Source organism: Gallinula chloropus (assembly GCF_964237585.1).
Source record: "Gallinula chloropus genome assembly, chromosome: 10".
NCBI classification, from domain to species: Eukaryota; Metazoa; Chordata; class Aves; order Gruiformes; family Rallidae; genus Gallinula; species Gallinula chloropus.
In genome coordinates this window covers 2,411,422-2,436,270 of record NC_140095.1, presented here as the reverse complement: position 1 = coordinate 2,436,270, position 24,849 = coordinate 2,411,422, and the positions used below count along the sequence as shown (strand labels likewise).

The 24,849-nt window shown below is 47.6% G+C and overlaps 1 protein-coding gene and 1 long non-coding RNA gene across 2 annotated transcripts in view; one reads left to right on the top strand and one right to left on the bottom strand.

The window, feature by feature from the left end:
- Positions 1-2,625: 2,625 nt before the first annotated feature.
- On the bottom strand, positions 2,626-3,199 carry LOC311195256. The gene is made up of 3 exons (XR_014617494.1): positions 3,153-3,199; positions 2,880-2,951; positions 2,626-2,738 (listed from the first exon to the last, which is right to left on the bottom strand). It is a non-coding gene; the product is annotated as an uncharacterized lncRNA (long non-coding RNA).
- Positions 3,200-5,184: 1,985 nt separating this feature from the next.
- The window catches only part of LOC311195313 (nischarin-like), a gene marked incomplete at its 5' end in the record, with an annotated part of 198,895 nt that continues 179,230 nt past the window's right edge, over positions 5,185-24,849 (top strand). The window contains 4 exon segments of the mRNA XM_084268692.1: positions 5,185-5,246; positions 16,187-16,313; positions 16,893-17,038; positions 17,757-17,817. Of these exon segments, the coding sequence (XP_084124818.1) occupies positions 5,185-5,246; positions 16,187-16,313; positions 16,893-17,038; positions 17,757-17,817 (396 nt within the window).

Genomic DNA, 24,849 nt, shown 5'->3' with positions numbered 1-24,849 from the left:
GTGCTCCCGTGCACATGTGTGTGCACACGCCTGGGCCCTGCCTGCCCGGGGGGGCGGGGGGGGACGGAGCAGCAGCCCCCCAGCCCCCTGCCCAGGCTGCGGCCTGCGCCCGCCTCTCCCAGCCGGGCCCGTCCTCGGCACTGCTGCACCCCCCCCGCCTCACCCAGCTGCTGCGGGGCCCGCAGGGTCACCCCGTCCCACGGGCTGGGGCGGGGGGACACCCCAACACTGGCTGCAGCCCCCTCGTGCCCCCAGCACGGGCACCGGCAGCGCTGACACCAGCGCCGGTTCCGGCGGCCTGGGCGGAGGCCGCAGCGTCGCTCCCCAGGCTGGCGGTGCTGGGAGGTTTGGGGGTCCCCCCCTTGCCCCCCCCCACCCCCACCCCCCAAAGCCGGGGGCTCTCAGCGGCCAGGACGGGGCGCAGGCTCCCTGCTGACTCACAGCATCCCCACGCCGGCCGGGACGGGCCCGGGCACGGCCAAGAGCTGCCGGGGGGCTGGGGCGCTGCCCTGACCCCGTGAAGGGCCAAAAGCCCCCCCCACACCCCCCCCACACCTCCCCATCCCCAGGGCACCCATGGGTGGTGGGTTCCCACAGCTCCCATCCCTGTCACCCCACCCCAGCGTCGCTGCCCGGGGAGCACCTGCCCACCCCAGCCGGGTTTGGTGGGGTGATGAGACCCCTTCTGTGTGTGGGGGGGTGCAGCCCCCTCACTCCCACCCCCAAACCCACCCCCCTGGTCCCACCCAGCCCGGAGCTCGGGAGTGCCTGAAGAGGAGAGGGCAGGAGGAGGGATGGGGCTGGACCCCAGCCCGGACACCACGGCACAGCCCGTGGGCAGCCCCCCCAATCCGGGGCGGGGGGGCAGTTTGGGGGGCTGCGGTGCCCGGTACCACCCCCCCCCCGCAGCAGCCCCACCTGACCCCAGGCTCGGTGCTGTGCCGGGTGCCACCGGCCCCACACCGCCGGTACCGGGGCCAGGTGCAGGTTGGTACCAGGGACTCGAACCCCCCCCCACACCCCACCCAAAACACCCACCGGCCTGGGTGTCCCCCCCAACCCCCGGGTGCTTCACCTGCCGGTGCCGCCCGGTGCCGCCCCGGGGCTCGGGCTCACGGGGGGATGCCCGGTGCTGCTACGGGCTCGGTACCGCCCCGGGGGTACCCACCGGCTCGGTAACGCCCAGAAGCGCTCGGTGGCTCGGTACCCCCCCCCCCCGGGATGCGGTGTCGCTCGGTGATGTTGGTTGGGTACCAGCCCCGGTACCAACCCACCGGGCATCACCGAGCGACACCGCATCCCGGAGGGGGGGGGGGGGGGTACCACCCCACCTCGGTCTCACCTGGGGGGCACCCGGTAACCCGCTGCTCCCCCCGGGGGGGGCACCACCCCCTCCTCCCCTCAACCTCCTGCCTTCCCGACCCTCCCGGTAGCGCGGGGCCCCCCGGATAGGGGGGAGAGGGGGGGGGGGCTGCCTCGGCGGGGCCCGGGGGGCTCACCAAGGGGGCGGGGAGGGCTACCTGGGGTTGCTGCGCCCAGGGCGGTACTTCCGGTGGGCGCCGCGGGGGCTGCTGGGAGATGTAGTCCCGGCCCCTGTGTGGTGGTTCCCCCCCCCCCAACTCCTCCCCGTTACCCCCCGGCGCGGCCCTTCCCTCCCCACCCCCCGGAGTCCGGCGCTGCGACGGTCCCGGGCCGCGCTCAGGCCTCAGGCGGGGGGGGCGCGGGCCTGGGGAGAGAAGGGGAGGGGGAGAGAGGGGGGAGAAGGGGGGCCATGGGGCGCAGCCCGGCTCCCCCGCCCCGCCCCCCCTCGCTGCAGCCCTCTGCCCCCATCCCTCCCGCCTCCCTGTCCGACCCCCCAGCCCCCCATCCCTCCTGCCTGCCCCCCCGAGCACCCCACAACCCCTTCTGCCCCCCCATAGCCCCCCCCAACCCCTTCAGCCCCACATCCCTCCTGTCTGTCCCCCCATAGCCCCCCCAACCCCTTCTGCCCCCCCCATAGCCCCCACAACCCCTTCTGCCCCCCCATAGCCCCCCCCAACCCCTTCAGCCCCACATCCCTCCTGTCTGTCCCCCCATAGCCCCCACAACCCCTTCTGCCCCCCCCATAGCCCCCCCAACCCCTTCTGCCCCCCCATAGCCCCCCCAACCCCTTCAGCCCCACATCCCTCCTGCCTGCCCCCTCACAGCCCCCCCACAACCCCTTCTGCCCCCCCCATAGCCCCCCCAACCCCTTCTGCCCCCCCATAGCCCCCCCCTGTCCCCCCATAGCCCCCCCAACCCCTTCTGCCCCCCCATAGTCCCCCCCAACCCCTTCTGCCCCCCCCATAGTCCCCCCCAACCCCTTCTGTCCCCCCCATAGTCCCCCCCAACCCCTTCTGCCCCCCCATAGCCCCCCCCAACCCCTTCAGCCCCACATCCCTCCTGTCTGTCCCCCCATAGCCCCCCCAACCCCTTCTGCCCCCCCCATAGTCCCCCCCAACCCCTTCTGCCCCCATCCCTCCTGTCTCCCCCGCAGAGACCCCTCTGCTCCTCCTTCCCCCCCATATCTCGTGTCTGCCCCCCCATCCCTCCTCTGCCCCCCCCCCATCCCAGCCGTGCCTGTGTCCCCCCCCTCACCTGGAGGGAATCACCGTGACATAGGGGTGATCCGGGGGGGTCTCGCTGGGGGGCAGCGAAGGCACAGGGGGCCCTGAAGGCAGCGGGCGCTGGGGCGGGGGCGGCTTGCTGGGCCCTGGGGGCTGTGTGGAAAGCGGGGGGGTCAGAGCTCCAATGGGGGGGAGGGGGGGGGGTCCCCTAACCCCCATCCCTTGCCCGGGGGGGCCCAGCCCGGGCAGACGCCGTCCTGCCCCACACGCCGGCGCCGCCGGTGCCGCCGTTACCTGAGCGCCGGGTGCCGCGGGGTCTGCGGGCAGCGGGCGTGTGGGGGGGGGCGGCCTGTCCGAAGGGGGGGCCTGGGGCGGACAGAGCGGGGACACTGAGGCAGCTCCGGGCACGGAGGGGGAGGAGGAGGAGGAGGAGGAAGAGGAGGAGGAGTGGGGGTGGGGGGGTGCCCCCAGGGGCTGCAGCCCGGACCCCCCCGCATGCAGAGCCAGCCATGCAGCAGCGGCTGGGCCGGGGCAGCCAGGACCGCCCCCCCCCAGCCCGGGCTTTACCTTGGGAGGAGGGTCCGGCGGGAGGGGCCGGGAGGGCGGGTCGGGCCGTGCCGAGCCGGGGGCAGCCGGCTGCAGAGAGAGGGAGAGGGGGGTGTGGAGGAGTGGCTCCGTGAGATGCCAGGCCATGGCTCTATGGAGCCATTGTTCGAGCAGTCTCCTGTGTAACTTACTAGTAGGAGTAGGCGTTGCCCCATCCCGACGCAAACGATGGAGAGGAAGGTCGGTGTTTTTGAGAGCGAATGTTACACAGGGACAAGAAGGAGAAGCAAGAGGTTTGTTTCAAGGATCTGCTGTTCCTGAGAAAGGGAAAGAAACGCTGTTCCCAGGGTTACCGACAAGCGAGACGCTCACGCGGGGAGTGTGCTTAGCAGCAGTTTATTCAGAGAGAAAGACACAGCGCTGGGCGGGAGGAGACCTGAGTCTCACCACTCCGCGCTGTGGAGAGGTAGGATACAAGGATTTATACTCTTTAATAAACAAAGCAATCTATTTTCCAGTTATTCATTCATTTTTGTGATTAGCCAAGCAAAGTTCATATATTCGTTTTTCTTCGTCTTCTTGTCCAATCATTAAACAGACTTTTTCATTCCTCCTTATCGATGACCCTGGTGTCAGATGTATTTCGCACATGGTTTCCTTTCACACTAGTGTGGTCACAGACTCTTTTTATAGGATGTTTTCCAAATCCGCTTCGTCTTCTTTCTCTTCCTCTGATCGCTCGTTCCATTCCATAAGCAAAGCATAATACAAAATAAGCTTAATATTAACTTCAAAATACTTTACCTTTGTTTTAACTCGTACAAGCATAAAAAGAATCATTCCCTCCTCCTGCAGTTTATTTTGATCGAGTCTAGGCAAGCAGAAAAGCTTCTAAAGCATTTCGTTGATGATCATTCATCCAAACCTCGTACTATTTCAACTATTATCGGAGGAATCAGCAAACGTTCACTTGTCCCTTAGTTGGCCCCTCTCCCATATTTGCTCATCTTTAACAGCAAGCTCATCCATTGGCTACTTAATTTCTGAGGTTTCCACTTCTAAGTGACCTATAACTCAATTCCATGTCTCGTTAGCGACTCACAATGTACGTTACACAATCATTCTTACAAAATCAGAACGTTACAACCTGTTTCAAGGTACATGTGGTTTACTGAACCAAAGGCTCATCTATCACACCCAGATTGCAAGGTGAGGGATGTAACCTTTAACCAAGAACCAATCAAGTGGTGACAATTCTAATAGGCATGAGTAACAGTTATAATATGCATTAAGGATAGGATAAAAGAAAGCCGTTGGCCATCATCAACCCATCACTTTGCTTACATGAAGCGGTGTCCCGTCTCTCAGCTGCGGCAGAAACTATGTCCTCAGGTAGTGGGAAAACTCTGAAATCGTGGGGGAGAGGCGTGCAGGCCCTCCGGAAGGTGACCCAAGAGCAGGACACTTGGAGGGTGGTGAAAGAATGTTTGTGGGTCACCCCACAACTGGGAATCGGGGCGGCCACACAAACTTTGCAGCCCCCAGACGGTGACGAGCCTGCTGAGCCCAAAGATCGAGAGGGCGATACGCCTCGTAAAAGTTCGTGTAAAGTATCATTGGTTGGTTTTCCCCCAGCCCCTGAGCTACAAGGGGCAGCAATAGGACGTGATTGGGATTTTTGCAATGGGACAAATTCAAATTGTTAATTAATGTCTGTCGAATGTTCACAGTTCTTACTGACTATTGCAAATGCAATTGGAAAACTGTTTATTGTTTGAATGTTTTGATTGTCGCTGTTGAGCTGTTGTGCACACATTTTACTTTTCCTTCCTCCTTACTTTATCTCCATCCTCTATCCATCACGGAGTAGGTACCATCAATAAGATGGCAATGTTGAGCCACGGGGTGGTGTGACATACCATGTCCCTCAACGAATGCCTGTACCAGAGGACTTATGTCTCAACATTGCTGAAATATTACATTAAGATGCTTGTAAAGGGTTAAGGAAGACTTGCTACCAGGATGGCTTGAAGTGCCCTAGCAGTGACCTCCCATGAACAATGCCTGGCTTGAACGACTCTGCCTCACTGATAAAGAAGAAACATCAAAAGGGATGTAAGTTTGGGTCTAACACCATGTCTTAAGTAAATTGCACACTCAAGGACTATGTGCTCTGTGGAAATAAAATGACTTCTTTAATGAGTTCCAGTACCCCCCTCCTCCTTATTTGTTCATGAATTCCTTGCTTGTCTCTAATTGGTCACAAATGCAGGCAAAGCATCTCACTTTAACTAGTTCAAGCTCCCCTTGTCCTTCAAGGTACACAAAACCTGCTAAATCCAACTTGTAGTTGGGATCAGAGTCAAGGGGTAACTGAGTCTGCGCAAGACAGAAGGTTACTTGCGGTGAGGAAGAGGAGCCATCCGACTTCATCCCCACGACCCTCCACGACCACCCCCAAACAGCAGTGCGCAGGCACAATGGGGAGGAGTTGATGGAAATCACTTCTTGGGGCACATTTTAATATGAAGCGGGACGAGTTAGGAATATGTACAGGGGTATGAGGTCACCTAATGAGTAAGTATCATTGTTAGTGTGCGCATGTTGCAGGCTGAATAAAGTAACTTAAACCTTGACTCAGTTTTGAGTCTTAATTCTGTTCCCGAGAATTGTGGAGACCTCCTCACGATAAAGCACCTCATTGGACATCACTCAGGGGTTCAGCCCAGCCGCCCCCAGCCCCCCAGAGCAACCTGAGGTCGGTTGGAATGCGAGGGGGTTTAACCTCTGCCAAAGCCGCTGATCTGGGTGTGGATCGTGACATTTTAATAGTGTAGGTTGGCAGGATTCTCGGAGAACAGAAAGGTGTGAGGTCCTGAGAGTGAATAGGGGAACTTTGATGCTTAAGTTGGACCCTCTCAGGATGTATTGCCCCTTTGAGTTGTATAGGATGGCTGCCCCTATGGCAGTCGGTAGAAGTGAACCAACAGTTGCTGCTAAGAGAGAGAACTCCTGCCTGTCACGCAGGAGACCGGGGTTCCATTCCCCAACAGGGAGTCCTTTCCTGGTGACATTGATTTATTGGTATCGACTTCAGATATTGCCAAAAGGAACTGAGTTTTGGAAATCGATTTAAATGTGATGAACTCTTTGTGTGAGTGAAACGAGTTGACTCTGGTGTGAGTGGTGAGTGACTGAGCTGCAGCGTATCTGTGAGAGAGAGAAAAACCTTTTCATACCCATTGTCGTGCTTTGCACATGCAAGAAATCCTTGTACCTGGTACTGTGTGTTGTTTGAATGATTTAAGTGTTTGACTGAGATGCAGTCTGACTGTGAAGCGAGTGTGAGTGCTGATCGGTGGTTCTGTGTCTCCGCAAGGAGAGCAGCTGGAGACAGACAAAGCAAGTGGCAAATTTAAGCTGTTTGTGTGGACAGGAGTCAGACTATGTGTTGAGAGTGTCCCTGTCAGTAGGAGATGGAATTTTGTTATCAGAAAGAGAAGAAAAAGGGAAATAATTACGGAAGCAATGGGATGGCAAAAAGGCATTCCCTGAGAACTCATGATGGGGTGCCAACAGATAAATTGGTAAAGTTAGTACTAAGACAACCCAAAAATCCACAAATCAAGGTCGAAAATCCTGTTCCTAGTGCTCTTTTATTGCATTTAACCGTGTCCCCCAAGCTGCCGGGAGGCTAGCTCCTTCGTCCCCTTGTAAGTGAGTGGGGGGCAAAGGGTGTATATATATATCAGAAAACTCACTGAAAAACCACTGAGGTGATTTACTGATTACTTGTTTTGTAGAACCTAAGTTAATACCTGTAACATTTTTGGTAGACACTACAGTTTATCTCCACACTTAGAAAAGAAGATGCTATCTGCATAGTTTTATAAGAAATTGCCTTGTTGCTGCCTTTAACATTAAGGGCTCACTTTCCCCTTTTCCCCCCTTGCTGTTTTTTCCTCTTCTCACCAAGAAGCGAATTTGTTTATTTTCTTTCCAGGGAGAAGAAAGAAGTCACAGTGAGGATGCCTGCCTTATCAGCTGTGTTTATCCCTGCCCTCATTTATGGGGGTAGAGGGAAGCCAATGGAATGTAGCAACTTGCATCTTGCAATGTTGCTTATGTGGTGGGTCGGTTTGCAGCGTTCACGAATTAGCTAACTGAGAGCAAGGCTGGTTACGTAGCAAAGAAAATGGAAAATAACAGGAACTGGTATTAGAGGAAATACAAGCCTCAACTCAGCAGCTGGAGTTACAAGGCAGTTGTAAAAGATCTGTCGAGATTGAAATAGGTGGAACACAAAATTAGGGGGAAAAATGAGTGGCCTCCCAAAAGAACAAAGCATTACAGGCTGGCCACGTGGAAGCCTAATGAATTGATAACAGGGGCATGGGAACCAATTTACAACCTGAACTGCATAATTCGCTTGCAAGCAGTTTTGGAAATAATTTCCAACAAAACTGCCAATGCTACAGACCTCCTGAATCAACAATCTCGAGAGAGTATATGGCAAATTCAGTATTTCTACCGTGTCTGATCCTATGGATCCAACACGTGGTGAACCGCATGCAAGCGGTTACCGTGACAGAATAAAACATCAGGTTTCTAAAACCCACAAAACAAGTAACTGTTAGGATCATATAACCCTATCCCTTCTATGCTTGCTATAAACTTATTAGTCACGTGGTGTAGCAACTTTCTCCCCCTGAGGTCTAATAGAGACACAGATGGAAACTCTTGATTAACTGAACAAAGCTAAACTTTATTGGTGCACATAACTGAACAAAAACTAAACTTTATTGCTGTGCACAACTATAACAACAATAGAACCAGCCGCAACAAGAAAAAGAATCAAAATAATAATAAGTCCTGACAATATATAACATTCAATTTTAAAGCGTCGCTCCCACATCTCCAGATCATTTTCATGAGAAGCCTGGGTCATCTGCCTAGAATTAAAACAATTAACAGAAAAGGAAAATCTTGATTCTTTCTAAATTATCTGAGCTTGAAGAGACCTTTTAGTCTCAGTAACACCCACCTGTCCGGTTGCTCCGGTGGGTAAAGCCGCACTCGTTCGGAAGGCGACAACCTGAAAGTCTAATGGCAGGGGAACAATATACCACTAGAGCCATAGCAAGGACATTGTCCCTACTGCCTGGCTATAGTGCTGTAGAAAGGAACATTTACCACTCGTGGAGTTGCATACGAATCCTGCGATTCAGGCGGGGGAATTGGGGTCTCGTCTTCTCTAACGCCGGCCATTTTGTACGGCTCTGCTGCTCAGCTGCGTGTTCAGCTACCCGTGTGCTTTCGGAAACGCGCATGCGCAGTTTTCCCTCACCACCTCCCCACAGAAAGTACTGGAAAAGGAATGTTTGTTTGTTATAGGAAGGTTATAGGAATGTTTGTTATAGGAGTAAATGGTTGAGGGTCTGGCAAGTAGAAATGTCATAGGGATGTTTGCTATAGGATTAAATGGTTGAGGGTCTGGCCAGTAGGAGTGTCACACTCTTTATTCCATGGATGGCCTGCTTAAGATAGGTAAACGACCAGAGAGATATGGACTAGATAACGGGAAGCTCCCGAGGACTGGTGGTGCCTGGTGTTACCCCTTGCTCAGATAAGAGCCCAGCTTGCCTAGTACGCATGCGTCAAGGAGAAAGGTGAAAAGTTTATTTCTGAGGAAGACTTTGAGCCTTCATCTTGGGACCCCCGACGACCACCCTCAAAAGACACTGCGCCTGCGCCACTAGGAGGAGACTATGGAAATGCTCATTTTAATACGAAGCGGGACAGGCCATGCATATGTATAGGCGGGTGGGGCGACCTTATGAATTTTGTAACAATTTGCGGTATAAATATGAGTGCGTTACTGTACTGGGCACGCACGTCTTTGGAGGAGCTATCCCCCGTGCGTCCGCCGGCGATTAAACATACCTTCTTTATAACTTTCTAAGTTGTAAAGTGTGTTTTCCGCGTGTCAGTTTTGGCGACCCAGATGGGACCTCCTCTGCCTGGCTGCAGGACCGCCTGAGGCGCGGACGCCCTAGCTGCAGCCCGAGACACTTTTTTCGGAGGGACTCCGCTCTCAGCTGGTCACTACAGGGGTAGACAAGGACCATCTTCTTTGCGGACAAGGTATGTGAAATAATATTTCTGGGATCGTGCACCCGTATCGTGCACCCGTATCGTGCACCCGTATCATGCACCCGTATCGTGCACCTGTATTAACTGAGTGTGATCGCGATCGGGGCGGTCTATAAGTCGCGGAGAGACGTCTCGCGCACGACGGAGTCCCCTTGTCCTGGACCTGGAAGTGCTAGAGTAGTGGGGGGGTCACTGAACTGTGACTTATGGCCCATGCGTCTAGTACCTGGTAACTGGTTGACTCGAGTCATCTGTGTACTGTTTTGTCTTGTTCTATTGCACGTGCGTCCTTTTGCTATAACTGAGTGTAACTGTTTATCGTGTGAGTGACCTGAGTGAATGAATGAATGAATGAATGAGAAGTGGTCTGACTGTGAAGTTTGTAACGTAACTGTGTAACTACAGTGTGACCTCCTGAGAGTGAATAGGGGAAATTTGGATACTAAGGTGTGGCCCTCTCAGGATGTATTGCCCCTGTGAAGTTTGTAACATAACTGTGTAGCTACAGTGTGACCTCCTGAGAGTGAATAGGGGAAATTTGGATACTAAGGTGTGGCCCTCTCAGGATGTATTGCCCCTGTGAAGTTTGTACCTAATTATAGGATGGCCGCCCCTAAGGCAGTCAATATCTAATGATGTCTCTTCCCTGGCCCAGGGGATAGATAAGACAATCTTGAGATGCACTGATCTCGTCCCTTACACCAGGGACAGGATTGGGTGAACAACTGCTAGCTCCTTTAAATCATCTGGGCTGGCTGAATCAGTGCCAAAAGGCTGTGTGTATACAAGCCATGTATGAGCGTGGGAGACAGGGTGTTCCCCTTGCTGCTCCAATTGACCCCACCCGCCTTAAACCATTGATTAGGGGTCTCCCGCATGCCTTGAAAATCTATATGCAAACCCTAAAGGAAAAGATTGCACAGACAATTGACTGTAATGCTCACAACCCAAACCAGCTACAGCCTGTTTTAACGTGGGGGGAGCTATTACAAGAAATGGTGATTTATGGCAGAGAGATAGGCTGGTTAGAAGAGGGTCCAAATTTGCAGCGCCGGGTCCGCCAAGCACGGTTTTTCGAGAGAAATAATCCCCACCCTCCTCGACAAACCAATCTCCATTTCAAATCTCAGCGCAATGAGCTGTGAAAAAAAGGCGCTAGCATTAGGGATACCGCTAGCATTAGGGATACCGCTAGCATTAGGGATACCGCAGGCGGCCCTAGATGGGCAATCCACAGAGATTATTCGCACACTGATAAATTTATCGGAACGGCCGATCAGCAAGGCCTTAGAATCTGTGATACCACCAAAATGCAGGAGAAGGTCAAATACTACAATATGCGGATGACATCCTAATCGCTACCAAAACAAAGGAGGTATGCATTTCTTGGACTGTAAGCTTACTGAACTTTTTAGGGCTACAGGGATACCGGGTGTCACGGAAGAAGATAGCTGAAGTCACGCATGAGCTGCAAGAACAAATAGAGGACACTTGGTTGGGAAATATTTTTGGTAGAATAGGATGGGTATTTTCAGAGTGGGTTACTAACCTGCTGCAGACCTTAATTGTTATTATAATTTGCATTATTATAGTAAGTATTGCTATCAGTTGTATCAAAAGAATCATGGTAAAATCCATCTCTCACATAAGGGTTCACTTAAAAACCAAGGAATATGTAGCTCTGCTAAAGTATGCAGATGAAACCCATGCATCTGCCAATAGTAATATATAAGTGGTTGAATTGTGACTCAGATCACGGTGTGGAATGTAAGGCTGAGCTACACACACAGGTTTCAATAGTGCCTAGGCAGAGCATGCGGCCTACGGGGAGTTGTAATACACAACTCAGTCTTGGGCTGCTTTTAAGCTCTTTATCTGCAGAGACACCTCATGGGGAGCTGTGTAGATGGCTCCGACTTGAGTTGTGTGTAAACAGACTGAAGCCAGCACTTCACAGAACCTGAAAAACCTGCATGGAACCTTGCTAAGCCTTGGCTTCCTTCCACAGACATATGTCCTGAGTCCCAGTCAAACCACTACTCAAACTGTTTGACAAGCCCTAAGGGTCCGCATTTGGTTTCGATGGGCCAAGACAATGGGAATATGCAAGAGACAGGGCCGGAGGTGTCAGGCCCAGCCCTGCATCCTGTCACACATCAGCAAAATGAACCAAATGAAAGCCCTGGCATTCGAGCTCGTATTGGGAGCCGTTCCTCCAACCTTAGGAGGAGACCCTTCCCCCTTAGCCGGGCGGCTGGCTGAGATAACGTATTGGGAACCCTTACCTGAGAGACGGGATAAGTGACTATTTGATATGTTTTAAGGTTTTAAGTGTGTCGTTCTGAGTGACTAATGTATGGGTAATATTTTGTGTGCTTGAGAGCTGTGATCCTATGTTTTAGGGAAGCCACAGTGATTGTAATAAGAGTATTTTGTGGATCTTTTGTGATTGTAATCAGTGTGGTCATACTTCCAAACTGCAATAGTGAATTCCCCATTGTATCCAACAATAACCTGCAAGTGACGTACTGAATCAAACACCAAAATTGAGAATGGGTCAAACTGGACGAGGAAAGGGGCCGGGACAACATTGGCAAATTGATTTCTCGGAACTTCCAAGAAAAGGGGGGTACAGATATCTATTGGTATTAACAGAAAGAAGGCCCCAGGAAGGTGGAGAAGTGAGCCTGCTGGACCCTTGAAGATCCGACTACAGAGGCAACTCCAACGATGATAACTCATGTGACTGTGTTTGTAAGTATGTACCTGGTATACATTGGTGCCGGATTCGAAGTATGGGCCCCACATAAACAATATGAAGTTGCCGAAGGGGAGTCAGTGCTCTTGCAATGTGCTTTTACCAAACCCCAATCAGCAGGATATGAAGTATTATCTGTAAGTTGGAATAGGAATAAATAAAGATGATACTTCTTGGAGGTTTGCTGAGGTTTGGGGATAACTGACATCTTGGATATCAGTACCATGGATATGGGTAAGACACCTCATTATGATAATAATCATCATTATTGGATTTTGTATTGTGGTTGAGACCAGCATACAATGTCTCCAATGCATTATACAAAAGAGCTTTTAGAAAAAGGGCAATCTACAAGGGAATGAATGAATCGTGGCACCATGTAACCAATTGCATACTTTATGACATTGAGCGCATATCAACTAAAGTCTCATGACATTGGAGGGATATGTAGTAAAAGAATTTACTAACTTTGTAGAAAAGGGGGGAATTGAAACGGGGAATGTTATAGGAATGTTATGTTATATATGGGAATGTTAGGTTATAGGAAGGTTATAGGAATGTTTGTTATAGAATTAAATGGTTGAGGGTCTGGCCAGTAAGAATGTCACACCCTTTATTCCATGGATGGCCTGCTTAGATAACGGGAAACTCCCAAGGACTGGTGTTACCCCCTGCTTAGATAACGGGCGCCTGGTGTTACCCCCTGCTTAGATAAAAGCCCAGCTTGCCTAGTACGCATGCGTCAAGAAGAAAGGTGAAAAGTTTATTTCTGAGGAAGACTTTGAGCCTTCATCTTGGGACCCCCCGACGACCACCCTCAAAAGACACTGCGCCTGCGCCACTAGGAGGAGACTATGGAAATGCTCATTTTAATACGAAGCGGGACAGGCCATGCATATGTATAGGCGGGTTGGGCGACCTTATGAATTTTGTAACAATTTGCGGTATAAATATGAGTGCGTTACTGTACTGGGCACGCACGTCTTTGGAGGAGCTATCCCCCGTGCGTCCGCCGGCGATTAAACATACCTTCTTTATAACTTTCTAAGTTGTAAAGTGTGTTTTCCGCGTGTCACAGGATCTCCGCCTGGTTCACACAGGCTTGCTTTTTTCTGGATCCATGGCATCTGTAATGACACAGCCAGATCTCCTTTCCCCAAATTACTACCTGTAATTTAATTTTTTACTAACACTTGACATTGACTTTTTTTCTTTTCATCTTTTCTTTTTTTTTTTTTTAAACCTCCTTTTAAACCTCCTGCATATTTCACATTGGAGGTACCAAGCTGTTCTGTGGCAGACATAAACAACTCAAAACATACAGAGCTTTGTTTAATTGATCAGCTGGAGAGATGTCCTTCTCTCCCCCTTTTTGTTTGTGAAGCAAAAACACTTGAGAGTTTGATTCATACGTTCCACCATGGCCTGACCTGCAGGCCAATGTGGTGTCCCTGTAACATAGGTAATGTCCCACAATTGGAAAGAGGTTTGTATTGTTTGTGCTGTATATCCTGGGCTGTTGTCCATTTTGATTTCACGGGGTACATGGCATTGGACACGGTTACCAGATTCCCGCGTTTGTGCCGTCCAAAACCTCCCGTGTGCCTGTGCCACAAGGTTTCAGGCCAGGGGCAAGGCCGCTGGGGAATTGCTGACAGTCCAGGTGACTGTGCAACCCCTTTAGCCTCAGTAAACAAAGAAGTGGTATTGTAGCTAAAGCACCTTAGCAGACTGATGAAACAATTCATGCAACTTTTGAACATCCAAATATTTTCACACTGGCTTCCTTGGAATTTTCCCTGGAACCCCTTGCTTCTCAAATGCAGTTCACTCATCAATCAAACTTTCAACGTCTAAGTCTTTTCCCGCAATCAGTATTTCAACCAAGTAATGATACTGTGGTGAATGGGTTAATATTTTGTTCATTGAAACAAGGTATGAATGACAGGAAACCACTTAGCTTCTAATATTAGTTCTAATATCAGGGAGGTTGCTGACTTATATCTCGAAACCCGTCACAACATCTGCTGACACATTTCGAAATCGGTCACCACATCTTATTTTGTAAAAATAACTGTGAGGAACTATGGACCAGAGTATTTTTTATTAAGGCTTATGCTAAGCTTAATATGAAATCACTTATGCCAGCAGCTACCAAAAATGTGCAATTGCTTATGCAAGCTACCAGACACCGCTTGTCCAGGATAAGATAACCACAATTGCTTACACAAACTAAACCAGATACCGCTTGTGCAAGATAACCGCCAGATGTCCAGGAACCACAGATAGGACAAAGGAGGAAGACTTCTTACTCCGGCCTCAAAGACCACCAAGAGGCAGAAAACGACCCCCTAACAACAACTGAAGCATGCGCAGAGTACCTCCACTACTTCATGAACACGGAAGTAAAAAATATATAAAAAGGGACTGTTTGAACTGATCAGCACGGCAGTTGGCGGAGCGCAGACTCTCCTGCCGTCCAGCGCTGTCTTTGCTCATATTCTACTTGCTATAATTAATAAAATTCTAATTGGATTATGATCCATTGTAGTCTCAATTTATAACACTTTCCTTCTAGGCAGAGGCCCCATGCTTCTCCTCGCAGGGTTGCAGATGCCGTCTGATAGAATTCTATGCACTGTTAGGAGCTGTTGCTATTTTGGTTTTGGTTTTGGTTTTGGTGGTGGCTGGTTTCTATTGTTGTTACAGCTCTGTACACCAATAAAGTTTAGTTTGGTTCAGTTAATCAAGAGTTTCTATATATAAATTCTTCTACAGAAAATACAATAACCCTTTTCAATTTGCAAAAGCAACATTTCCCAGCATTTTCCACAGTGCTACAAACTCTGACCAAAGCTGTGCCTACTTAGTTAGGTCACACGCTCTTGCAGGAATGTATAATAAATTACTGTTTCACTAATGTTTCTAGCTCAAGTCCTTTCTTTAGGACCATTGGCATTTCTAACACATTGAAATGGAACAGTGAGTTGGAAATGCTGAATGACTGCAGCCATGGGGGTGCCAGAAAACCTGCCATCCAACTGCTTTAGGTGAGTCGGCCCTGGCCATGGGGTCTCTGGCCCTGGCCATGGGGTCTCCGGCAGAGCCAGCACTTGACAGCAGTCCAGTGACCGCATTAGGCTTCGTGCCACCACCCCCACTCACTGAAACTTCAAAGCAATATTTAAGGGCAACTTTCCCTCCCTGGAGATTCCTGGCTCCGTGTTACGCTGCAGCCAGCGACAGGTATCTGCAGCCTCAAAGCTCTGCTGCATTTAACAGCCTCGAGGTGAACTTCTGCTCTTGGACTGCAGCATGTTTAGATGCTCCAGCTGGTACAATTGCTTCCCTAGTGTGATATATGTCCATCTGATTCGTGTTAATATGGAATCATGTTGGGGGTGCATCATGACCTACCCTTGTATGGCCAGGGGCCTGGGAGGGACAGTTTAAGATTCTTGCATGTGCTGAATGAAGGATGTTGAAGCAGCAACAAACTAGATAAAGGATGTGCAAAGCTTTGCCTAAAGGACCACAGTGTTAGCACATTGTGTGCATTGTGATACCTGAGGAGAAACAACTTGTCTCTGAGGAGGAGGTGATGAAGAGGAACAGAAGAATAGGAAGGCTCCTGAAATCTGCCTCAAGTCTGCAGAACCAGCTGCCTGACTTTGTTAGCAAGACAAAAGCTAAAGCTGCCCTAAAGGATGCCTGGTGGGGGTGTCCTGGCGGGCGCTCCAGCCTGTCAGTGGGGCCTGCGGGCGGTGCTGGCCCTGGAAGAGATCTAAGCCAGGGGCTGGGGCTGTACGGGGTGCGGCCTGGCGGAGCGGAGCCTGGCGGAGCGGAGCCTCCCGCAGCACCCGGCGCTGCGCCTGCAGCCCGGTGCCGTCTGCTCGCCTTTGTTCGTTTAATAAATCGTTCCGTTTGGTTCTAATCCTGTTTGGGACCGAGTCACTTGTAACAACTGGGGGCTCGTCCGGGATGGCTCTAGTACTGAACGCTGAGGTGATCTAGGAGGGGCGCCGCGCCATTCGGTGGCTCCTGCTCGGGTCGGGACTAACGCCATCCTGAACCTGAGAATCGGATTTTTACGAGCTCCCTTGCCGGCTGCAGCAGGTTTTTGTGCCCGGAATTGTGCGCGCAGAGACCCAAAGGAGACACCAGTCGTGCAGCGTGAGGCGGGTTACGTTCGGCTGCCCGAGCGAGGCCGGCAGGAGCCGTGTCCGTCGGCCCGGCCCATCGGGTTGGGGCCGAGTGAAGACGACAGAGTCGTAAGTATTTTGCGTGTAGCGTTGGGTTGGGTGGGATTCGGTTGCCTGTGTGTGTGAGAGTGCGACTGAGACGGAACGTGGTTCCGAAGCGAGTGCGGAGGTTCTTCTGACCGCGGCTCCGATCTCCCGCCAGCGACTCGTCAGGGAAGGGCCGGAGCGAGTCCTATAGGACTCGGGGGGGTGACAGGTCCCCAGCCCCCTGCAAGACACTCTTACGGGTAACCGAGGGCTGTAGGAATTGCTGGAGTGAAATTCCGAGGTGGGTCAGACGACAGACCCCGGGACCAGAAGAAAAGGGAGCAAATTACCCAACGTCCATTAGAAATGCTGATTAAAAATTGGAATGATCGGGGCCCTAGAGAAGGAAAAAGTAAATGAAACTGAGTTCAGTGTTGTGTGTGGAATGGCCAGAGGGGCTTGTGAGGCTGCCTGTCCTTTGGGCTGGGTTTGGCTCCTTTGAAACCCCCAGCTGGACAAACAGGCATGTAAATTCACAAAGGCCTTTTAGTCAGGAGGAGAGGGATTGTGCAGTCAGGACTTGACGTCCTTTTCCAGCTTCAATGTTTGCACTAAAAGCAGGAGAAGGGCTTGAAGATCCGTGGGAGCCGTTGCCAAGCCCGGCGGCGGCTGCCCCTCCGGGAGTCGTGGCATTTCCAGCGGTACCAGCGCTGCCCCTGCGCCTCCACCATCAGCAGCACCGGCACTAGACCGACCTCCGGCTGCAGGTGTAAGAAGCGGGGACCCTGTTAGATGATCCCCTCCGAGTAGCCGAAAAACTGGACCAATTCCTAGGCCCTAATACTTCTACCTGGGAAGAAATACAGTCCATTTTAGGGATTTTGTTCACTGCTGAGGAGAAGGGAATGATTAGACAAGCTGGACCGAGAATATGGGAAAGACAGAATCAGGCAGGACCCCCGGGAGGGCAAAAATGGGACAATTTGTAGCTAAATCCGGGGGCTGGGGGAACATAAGAAGAAAGTTAGAGAAGCTGGAGGACTGGCAAGAAGGGAAATACTATTCAAAAGAGGTGCTGGTAGCAGGGCTGGAGCCTCCAAATTGTCAAACTGTTTTTTTCACACTAAGAAAACATTATCCCAACTTAGAGAGATGGAGACGGGATCCTGGCTTTGCTACAGGTGAATGCCTGCACCAGAGTGGCATGTTAAGAAGGTTAATTGTTCTACCTCACTGGGGAAACAGAAGGTTCTTGCTGCCTTTTAAAACTGCGTATAGCAGCAATAAGAACAAAATTCTTCCTGAGCTGGATATTCCAGTGTTACCGAATGTTTTGTAACAGTGATCAATTGTACTTGTGACCTGACAATGAGAATATCTTTCTACAATCTAAGATGCCACGTTACTCAAGGGGTTACAGTGTACAGCTGGCTGTCTTTCTTACCCAGGTGTGTGCAGATGAGCCCAGTAATACCGTATCCGTAGGGAGGCAACAGCAACAGGCTACATCTTCACAGCTTTGCAGGCGCTGGACGTGCTGCTGGCTGTAGGGGAAGTGGTGTGAAAGCCGGTCACGGGGAGTCTGTATAATCCAGGTCGCTGGGTCCTGAGTGGCAGCCCAAGGAAACTTGCTTGAAACATCTCGCACACCCTGGTGTCTTTATAAATCTTTTAATTGCATAACGTCCTTATGACTTTGTGGCTGTGGGGTTTTTTCTGTGCACTGTGGGCCTCTTTCCTGGGTTGCTCACAGGTCATTGTGGAGTCTGGTTTGATTTGTTATGAATGGGCTGGAGATAAAATCTTCCCGGCCACAATGCCATTTGTGTTGGGTTTAAAGAGGTTTGCTAGGGAGTTGTTTGGAAAAATGAAACTGGGCTTGATGATGCTTTGTTTCAGCTCTCTGTGCCTGGCCTCTTGTTCATTAGAGATGTGAATTTGTTCCTGGTTTAGTGCTTTGTCATGGTAAGGAAAGCCACCCCTAAGGTGGGACAACCTTTTGGATAGGAATGTTGTGGTTCAAAGTTCTGAAAGCTGACCCGAGGCTGCTGCATCAGCCAGGAGAGGGGATAACAGTTTGCTCAGTCGTTAACAGATCATTCTGAGCAAATGCCCCCTAACTCCTGAGAGGGATAGAACTCTTTGCAAGGGGAGATGGCTGAGCCTGCAACTGCAGCATGTGCCTGAGGAGCACTTCACTCGGAGGTTTCTTTACAATCAGGCTTCTAAACTGGTGTTAAGAGGAGTGAAGTGACTTTCTGCTGGCTGCCAGTAGCGCCTTTGATTCGGGAGATGCAGGTAGATCAAAATTCTGCAATTTTGAAGCTTAATATGGGGATGTCTCTGTGTTTGGTGTTTGCTTTATTTTGGAGAAAGGGACATCTTCTGCTGTAAAGGCCAAAGGCATGTAGCCAGATGTGTAATATTTTAGCAGAGTATAATGATAATTATGGGTCTGCACTTTTGTCATGGCAAAAAAATCCATATAAAATAAGATGAGAACTCATGAGTCAAGTTTGTTTTTTTTTTTAAAGTATGTTTGATATTGTTCAGGTATTTATCAAACCAGGAAATAAACCCACTGCTATAAAATGGTAAATTATGAGGTAAGGTTTTATTTTCTTTTCCTCTAACTTCATAATCAAGTATAAACAACATAATTAGGGCCCCCATAACACTATTTCATGAGGGGCAGATATGAAGAACACCCAAGAATGAGTAAGGGATCAATCAGAATGCTATTACAATATTGTTTGCATTTTCAGATAGGTTCTTTGGATACCCAAGTGAGAATTTATGAAATACTGCCTATGTGTATATTCCTTTATAGTTTATTTGAACATATAATAAATATGAACGTTGGTCTCCATGAAAGAGAATTAATTTTCCCGACCTTATTGTAGGTACTTAGTGAAAAAAATATGCCTCACCTATGTAGTCTTCTGTAAGGGAACAAATTCAAAGTCTTTATTATGAAATACTCTAGTGGGAAAACAGCAAATTATGGTCATGAAAAGATCACTATAAAGAACTTGTCTATTTTGCTGAGATACCAAATTTATTGATGCTTCCACGATCTGCAGCCAACCTGAGAGCAGCCACAGCACATTATGTAAACTTGGAAGTGCTGTAACTTTCCCACAGACAATTCTTTTTCTTCCACTTGAGCTCAGGGCAGAAAAAAAAAAAAGAATAGAAAATTGGTGTGTTGACATAAATCTTTTCCAGTGCATAATGTCTTTTCCCCAGTGAAATCAGTTCTAACATTGATGTTCCAGGAGTTTCAACCAAAGTAAAAGGTGAAGCTAAAGGCATTTATTGCAGCTAAATTTCTTCCACCAATTGAGGTTTATGTTGCCTGGTATAATATTCAATTATGTGATGTCCATGTTTAGCTTGTAAGCCTTATCAGAAGTTATAAACTTAAATGGTTTTAAAGGGTGAGACTGTTACATATGATATCCTATATAGTAAATGTATGCATATAAATATATTGAAAGTTATATATATTTATGTATATCTCATGTGCCACATATATTCTATACATGTTATATTCGGTATAGCTATATGTACACTGTGGATTATATAGTATAATTGCACACTTGATATTCTATATTATTTATTATACATTCTAAATTTTATACATTATATCATAAAGTACATCTGTGAAGTTTTCTAGATTCCTCAGTCTATGCAATAAAGCACAAAATTGTTGGAAAAGGTGAACAGTGGCCTTAGTCAGGACATGATGTGAGGCAGAGCTGATTTATTGGAGCATTCAGGGTCCAGGATTTTAATTCTGGACTAGGTGTTTCCTTTGGAAGCATAGCTTCTTTCCTCTACTGTTTTTTTCTGTAGCAGGTAACACAAAGCAGTCTTCTAATTGTCATGAACATTGATAATGAGTGGTATTTACATTCATATATCAAAGGATGAGTTACTGGAAATCCCAAATACTAGTTTAATGACAATTCTGATTTCAGTCAATATGTTACTAGAAAACTGAATGGACATTTTATTTTTAAATATCTGAAAATGTTTTTCCTAAGTTGCTAATAAATGCAGTATTTAAATATTTTGGTTAAACTCAATTAATACTGCAGAAGAGAGAATGGTAAAATACACAAAACTTTTATAGGACTTTGGAGTTGAAGTTCTGGTTTTAAAAGTGTTTTTAAAATGTAGAAGCTTGAATTCTGTTTACTTTCAACATTTAGACTCATAAACTTCATGTCTACTCTTGAAATGTCTAAGAATTGAATAATAAAAAAGACAAACAATAAAAAAAACCCTACTTTGCCAGATGAAATATACTTCTTGGTTTTACCCCTGTTCTCCCACAGTTAAAAAAAAAAATCCCAAAGTTAAAAAGTAATCCCAGAATTACTGACTATGAAAACAAATAAATTGTCATCATATTTGTCTTGTTATATGAATAGAAAAGGCAAGACATAAGAGAAAGGCAAGATAAAAAGCCACTATGGAAAAAAAAAGTTTATGTTGCTTATGTTATGCATCTGTTCTTTTTTCCTTGTAATCCTGTCTTCTTTTCTTAAAAAAAAAAAAGAGTATATACTATTTTTCATGCAAATTATGGTGAAGTGAGACCTTGTGATTTGAAGAAACATAGGTCATTGCACTTATTTTGAGCTGGGTAGTTATATTATGGTGCCAAAAAAAGCTAAAAATAAGTGACATACAGATTGACCTCAAACACTGTTTCTGCTGGTTTGTAGTTAATGATATATAACTTACAGACATGGGATCAAACAGCTGGAACAGAGTCAGAAGGAAGAAGAAACAGCTTTCAAGTACTTCACTTCCATCGGAATCATAGAATGTGTGAGGTTGGAAGGGTCATTTAAAGGTCATCTAGTCCAATCCCCCTGCAGTAGGCAGGGACACCTTTAACTAGATTGGATTGCTCAGAGCTTCATCAAGCCTGACCTTGAAGTCTCCAGGGATGAGGCCTCCACTAACTCTCTGGGAAACCTGTTTTAGTGTCTCATCACCCTCCTAATAAAGAACTTATAATGAACAACCTAAACCTACCCTGCTCTAGTTTAAAACCATTGCCTCTGTTGCTACATGCCCTTATAAACAGTTCATCCCCAGCTTTCCTGCAGGTCCCCTTCAGGTACTGGACGGCTGCTATAAGGTCTTCCCAGAGCTTTCTTTTCTCCATTGTAGAAACCCACTAGGTTGGTCAAGCAGGGCTTGTCCTTGGTGAAGCCACCCTGGCTGTCTTGAATTGCCTCCCTGTCCTCCATGTGCCTTAGCATAGCTTCTAGAAGAACCTATTCCATAATCTTCCCAGGCACAGAGGTGAGGCTGACAGGGCAATAGTTCCCAGGATTGTCCTTTGTACCCTTTTAAAAAAACTGGCTGTAATTATTCCCTTCTTCCAGTCATGAGGGACTTCAGCTGACTGCCATGACTTTTCAAGTATCATAGAGAGTGGCTTGGCAACTACATCAGCCAATTCCTTTGGGATTCTTGGGTGCATCTCATCATGTCCTATGCACTTGGGGATGGATACTCAAGTTTCAAGGTCACGAACCTTGTCTTCACTTACAGTGTGATGGACTTTGTCCCCCAAGTTCCCATCTTGCATTCAAGAAAAGGCACTATACTTTTTTTTTTTTTCTGAAAATACAGTGTGTGTGAGCCTTGGCAGAGGAAATCTTAATGACAGAAATATGCAGTGGTGACTCCTGCTTACAGTCTGTGCCAAAGTTAGAGGGCTGGTCTCTAAGAGATTATCAACAATTACAGGAGAATTACAGATAAGGTAATCATAGATACAGAGACACAGTAATGAAGAAAGGCCATATTCAGAAAGCTGTCTCTAGTGTCTGTAGCAATGAATATTCTTGGTTATTAGTCATAAGCACTCTATTTAGAATCTCAGAATCACAGAATGGTTTGCGTTTGAAGGGACCTCAAAGATCATCTAGTTCCAGCCCCCACTGCCATGGACAGGGACACCCTCCACTAGATCAGGTTGTCCAAAGGCCTATCCACCCTGGCCTTGAACACTGCCATGGACATCCACAACATCCATTTGAAGAGGAACATTTATCTCATTCTGAAATAATGTCCTGGCTTTCATTAATTTTGCAAGCTATCTTAGGCCAAAATGAATCTCTAAGAGTTGCAAATTTATTCCTCAGAAGTCCAGAAGTTAATTCAGGGTCCAGTCGTAAGGACTAAGCTCAACCTCTATCTGGCTAAAACAGCGCTTCAGCTTTCCAAAGACCTCTGAGTGAACCTTTGAGTATGAGAAAGCAAACGAAGAAGATTTGAGCACTGTGTATATCATGGGAGGGATGGGGAGAAGCATATTTTTCTGATAAAAACATACTTGCCATGAAGAGGTTCCACAGAATGACAAGAATCCTTTTGTATTAAAACCATCACAAAAATAATGGTTATACTAAAGGCATCATTGACTTTTTATTCCTTGACATGTTAAAAAAAGCTCTGTAAAGAAAAACCTAGCAATATTTGACTGGTAGAGTTTGATGTTCTCTGCTCAGTTCTGTTGGTTCCTGGTTTTCTGGGACCAAAACTAATGTATGCAGTGAAACACAGATGTTTGGCTCTGCTCCACTAGTAAATCCATCTTCTAATGTACCAACACTACACCTCCTTCATGAAAGCACAGATCCTAATATTACTAATGGATTCTCTGTCCCTTGTAAATTACAAACAATGATTTTATGTGTATGTAATGTATCTAAAGTACTTCTTAACATGGTGAAACCTGAGATTTAGGCTTAACAAAGTCATTCTGCTTTGTGAGGACTGGGTGCAACTTGTTCAGAATATTTGAAATTAAAAAGAAATAATTAAAGTTATGTGTCAGAATCAAACCATATTAAAAAAAAAAAAAAACCAACCTAATTCTTTACTTAATTTGATTTGCTCACTATTTTGACAAGGTTTCTGCTTCAAAATTTTTCAGAGTATCAAACTTTCCCAGAGTTCTCCAAAGTCTGATGAGCTTGCCTCTCTCATAGGAAGAGCTCAGTGATCAGGCTTAAATTTGAAAGAAAGTTATTCCACATACTGCTTCTATCTTCTGGAGATATGGTCTTGTGCCACAGATGTGCATTTTTCATTAGCTTTAATAGAATTTCTTTCTGCCCACCCAGAGAACAATTTGCTGCAACACATCAGTTAATTTCAGAGAGGATATTTTAAGCTACATGATGACATAGTTATATAGGACTAACATGAAAATGGTTTCAGACTTTTTCCTTTAAGTATAACATTTTAACTTTACATTTACACTATATAGATAAAGCCCAGAATGGGGAATTTCAGAAGGAGAGAGCTAATGTAAGATGCTGCAATACAGATCTCAAAAGATGTGTGTAAATTATTATGAATCCACAATTCAAAACAAAAAGGAGAAAAACCATTAGGTTAACCGAGATAACACAGTGGTAAGCATTTATGTATGAGTTAACTACTTGACTCATCTATAGGAATCCTACTGTAATAAGTAATTGTTCTCAAACCTTCTATGACTGTAAATAAGCAACTAGGGCAAAGGGGAACCATTGTTCCATCACTAGTAACACCCTGAAAGAACTTCAGATCTTGCTGAGTTGGTGCCTGTGGTAGACTATGGCTGTGAATAGGTAACCAGGTCAAAAGGGGAACCATTGTTTTATCACTAGCAACATCCTGATAGGATTAAATGAGTTAACCAAATAAGATACTGAACACAACGTAGAGGAGGACTACGGGGGACCAGGACGACCCCCACTACCAGCTTACACAGCTACAGAAAAACACTGGAATATGCCACGTGTACCCGGAACTACAGGACTATAAAAAGGGGACTCCAGAAGGGTGAGGTGCGTGCCGTTTGCAGGAGCAAGGGTCTCCTCCGGACGCCCAGCGCTGATATTTGCCTATATCTTGCGGGCTTGCTTAATTAATAAATTGTTGTTTGGCTTTATCAACTGGACTATGTCTCAAATTTATAACACTACAATATTCAGTAGGTCTAATTTCACAAAGTGATTTTTCCATCTGACTCAAGCCTTGCTGCAAATTCCTTCTTTCTCATGCCCATGAATATGAAACTGGCTACCTTCACAGGGATTGGGATACTGAATCAGGCCAAAGATGAAAAGATTTTTGTGTTCCACCATGCTTGTCTTTTCCAAAACTCTGGTGAATGCTTTCCTGAACTGCAACATCAAGTCTCTGAACAAATCAGAAATCAAAAGCTAATAATTATTTCTGAAAGAAATATTAGGCTTATTCTGACTCCTTGCATCATCACATTGGCCATTCTTGTCCCCAGCAGACAGAATCTCCTATTTGAAGTAGTGTTACTGTTGAAAGTGGTGTGACTAGTGTAGTCAGAACATGGAATTAGATTTGGCTTTTGTTTTTTTAAATCCCATACTGTATTTCTATGATATTTTTGTAAAACTGTCATTTGTTGACCCCACGTTCCCTTGTAAGTATCTAACATATTATTCCATTCAAAGATGGATAGAGTGGTAAAAGAACTGAAACCTTATTTTGGAAGACATACTAACATATAATCTCTGGA